This window comes from Pholis gunnellus, assembly GCF_910591455.1.
Source record: "Pholis gunnellus genome assembly, chromosome: 15".
Lineage (NCBI taxonomy): Eukaryota > Metazoa > Chordata > Actinopteri > Perciformes > Pholidae > Pholis > Pholis gunnellus.
The window spans coordinates 20,630,208-20,633,152 of NC_136542.1; the positions used below are offsets into that span (position 1 = coordinate 20,630,208).

The 2,945-nt window shown below is 43.8% G+C and overlaps 1 protein-coding gene across 1 annotated transcript; it reads right to left on the bottom strand.

The window, feature by feature from the left end:
* Positions 1 to 1,601: 1,601 nt before the first annotated feature.
* Positions 1,602 to 2,707, bottom strand: LOC306707343 (Na(+)/H(+) exchange regulatory cofactor NHE-RF2-like; the record flags this gene model as incomplete). Its single annotated transcript, XM_079174737.1, has 3 exons — positions 1,602 to 1,607; positions 1,829 to 2,146; positions 2,501 to 2,707. 3 exons carry the CDS (start codon positions 2,705 to 2,707, stop codon positions 1,602 to 1,604), a joined length of 531 nt encoding a protein of 176 aa, XP_079030863.1.
* Positions 2,708 to 2,945: the final 238 nt, after the last annotated feature.

Here is a 2,945-nt window from a genome sequence, read left to right on the forward strand (position 1 = left end):
CATGTCATACGGACGGCTAGCACGACCGGAGAGTCCTCAGTCAATTCATAATGACTCTAAAGTACGGAGAATCCTCGTCTCCTTATATCCAGCTGATGCCCACCCCCTGAGGTTAGGAAGATAACTCAGAAGGAGCGTAGCATGTTGGCCGCTCCAGGACCCCTAATAAACATGTCTCGGACATGGACCCCTGGTCCTCCTCGCACCCTGCTCCGATAATATGAAACATCTGGACATGTCATCAGGGTGCATAAATCGAGGACATGTCTCCTGCATGGCCCCCATTATTCCATATCTCTGCTCCTAACAAAAGGACAGAGTTCATGCACTTATTCTATCACATAAGATGGAGGAAAATACACGACACAACATCTAATAACTTCTACTGTGATGGTATACATTATCAAATGTTCTAATCTAATAACTTCTACTGTGATGGTAGGCAACTACCACAGGTGTATACAGGTGTGGCTGTGCCATGGGGATGAGCCCGTGGCCTCAGATCTGAGCAAAGTGGGCTAAGTGGATCTGGTTGAGGGACATTAAGACCAATCCTGATCCTAATGAACTACGACAAGAGTTGACACGTTGCATGACTCACCTGCTGACCAGACCTGCGCCTCTACTACTAGGCATATAGACTAGTTGTTTTTACAGAAACAGTGTTTCCATGTTGCAGTCGTAATAATCAAGTCTGTTAGTGCAGAAACAAGTCGATTAATTAATTGAGAGACAAAAAATCTTTTACAGAATTGTCGAACAAAAATGTCAAATATTTATATTTAGTTTCTTAAATGTGAAAATGTGCTGATCATTTTTATCTTGTAATTTCAAGCTGTCTGCTTTGGGAAGATGTGCCAGGCATATTTCAAAATGTTTTGAAATATAGACCAAATGATTAACAAGAAAATAATTTGAATATTAATCAATAAGTCCTAGTGTAAAATTTCTATTTTTTATCTTACATACAAATGGAAATACAGAGATTCCTCCTTTCCTCTTGTAGCGTTTTACAGATGAGTCAAATACCTTAAATTTAACAGGATAAATAATAGAAAAAACTATTTCATAAACTTTTGGAGAAATTCAAAATGATTTAGGTAGGTAAGTGAAGGTATTTTATTGCTGTGTGTGTGTGTGTGTGTGTGTGTGTGTGTGTTGTGTGTGTGTGTGAGGGAAGTGTGTTGAACTGATCCAGAGGGTTGCATGGCTGTGAAGAGCACCACTGTGGTTATGTAAGACTAGCCTACTTTTTATGGGTGTCTGCTGCCATAATAACATCATGCAACAATGAAATTGCGTCAGTTATTTCCTGCAGACCCCTTTTTCAATTTGCATGCGCTACAATGAACTTTACTGCCTAATTTTGCCTGGAATAAGAGTGATTGTGCAGTGTTGTGCAGGTATTATCTCTGTCCAAGACATTCAGCTGAATATAAGAAAAATCTAATCTATTATTCTTTCAAGCCAGCCAATCTTAACTAGCATAACTGCATTCACTGGGATGTTTTCTTACACCTTTTGTGGCTTTAATTCATTTCCTTAGCTTCCTCAGTGCACCTCGGCTTTGTGCTGGAATACTAGCAGTGCTCAAATCCAGATTAGTGCTAGACAGACATCAGGTAAAAGAGTACAGGCTCAGTGTCACCCACACTCTTAACACAGTAACACACTGGCTCTCTGCAGACCCCAGCTGACCCTTAGACTTCACAATTTTGATTGTCTTCAAATAAAAACAATGCAAATAATCTATAAAAGCCTATGTTGGTATATAGTGTGTGTGAGGGACCCACAAACCAGGTTCTAATGTATTGCTGTCCAGCCTTACCTCTGTGTCTGTCCCTGTACTTGATGTCACTGAGGATCTCTTGATTGTGGCTTGTGTGGTCGCGTGTGTGGACGAGTCTGCAGCGGGAGGGTAAAAGAAGTGTGTGTGGTTGGGTTTGGGTGACGGGGGTGAGTTCTCTCTGGGTATGGGAGAAGCAGAAGGAGTGGGCCCGGGCGAAGGTCGCGGGGACAGGGTTCCCATCTCAATGGCCAGGTCCTCGGTGCATGCCAGGCCACAGCTGCGGAGGTAGTCATCCGTGTCTCTGTCCACCACCAGCAGCCTGGTGCAGTGGGCCACTTCACGGATACGCTCCACTACCTGCAGGGAGAAGAAAGGAGTTACAGAGAGGAGCTAAAGACAACATTTAAAGTATTACTGAGGTGTCATTAAGTGCATGTTGGTCACCCTGAACTGTCCTACGTATAGTTTTTTTTTTAGTAATAGTTTTTGCACAACAAAGACACCCGTGATTTCATTACACAAGGCTCACATTGACCCATTTTAGTAGCCCCCTCCTCCTCCTCCTCCTTCTCCTCCTCAGGCAAAGGAAAAAGTGGTCTAACAGGTATAGAACTCATTGTTTGTACATCAGAGAATTTAGGCGTCTCTCCTGGCCTCTCTTTACCACGCAAGCACTATGTGCATTTAAAAACAAAAACATGTATCACTTACTTGATGGTGGGTTTCGTTCTCCACATTCTCACCGTTCACCTCCACCAGCCGGTCTCCTTGTCGCAGCCCGCCCAGCTCAGCACAGGAGCCGGGCTCCACTGTGCGGATGGACTGTCCGCCTTTATTCCTATCACCGTGCAGGTGAAACCCATAGCCGCGCTCTCCTTTTGTCAGGAAACAGAGCCTGGGTCTAAGCTCGCTCTCCATCCCAGCAGGGGGGTGGGGGGGGGGACGACGACAAATAAAAGTGTCTCAAGAGAATGAACTGGTGATTGTCCCATGTGATGGGAAGTCTCTGGCTCTTAATCCAATGTATGACTACGCGCTCCACTGACCAAAAGATCATCATCATTTAGCATGATGTGGGTCCATTAATAATCCACAATTGTTCAGAGAGCACAATTCAGAAAAATAGGCTAAAGGTAATGAGTTTTTAATCCATCAT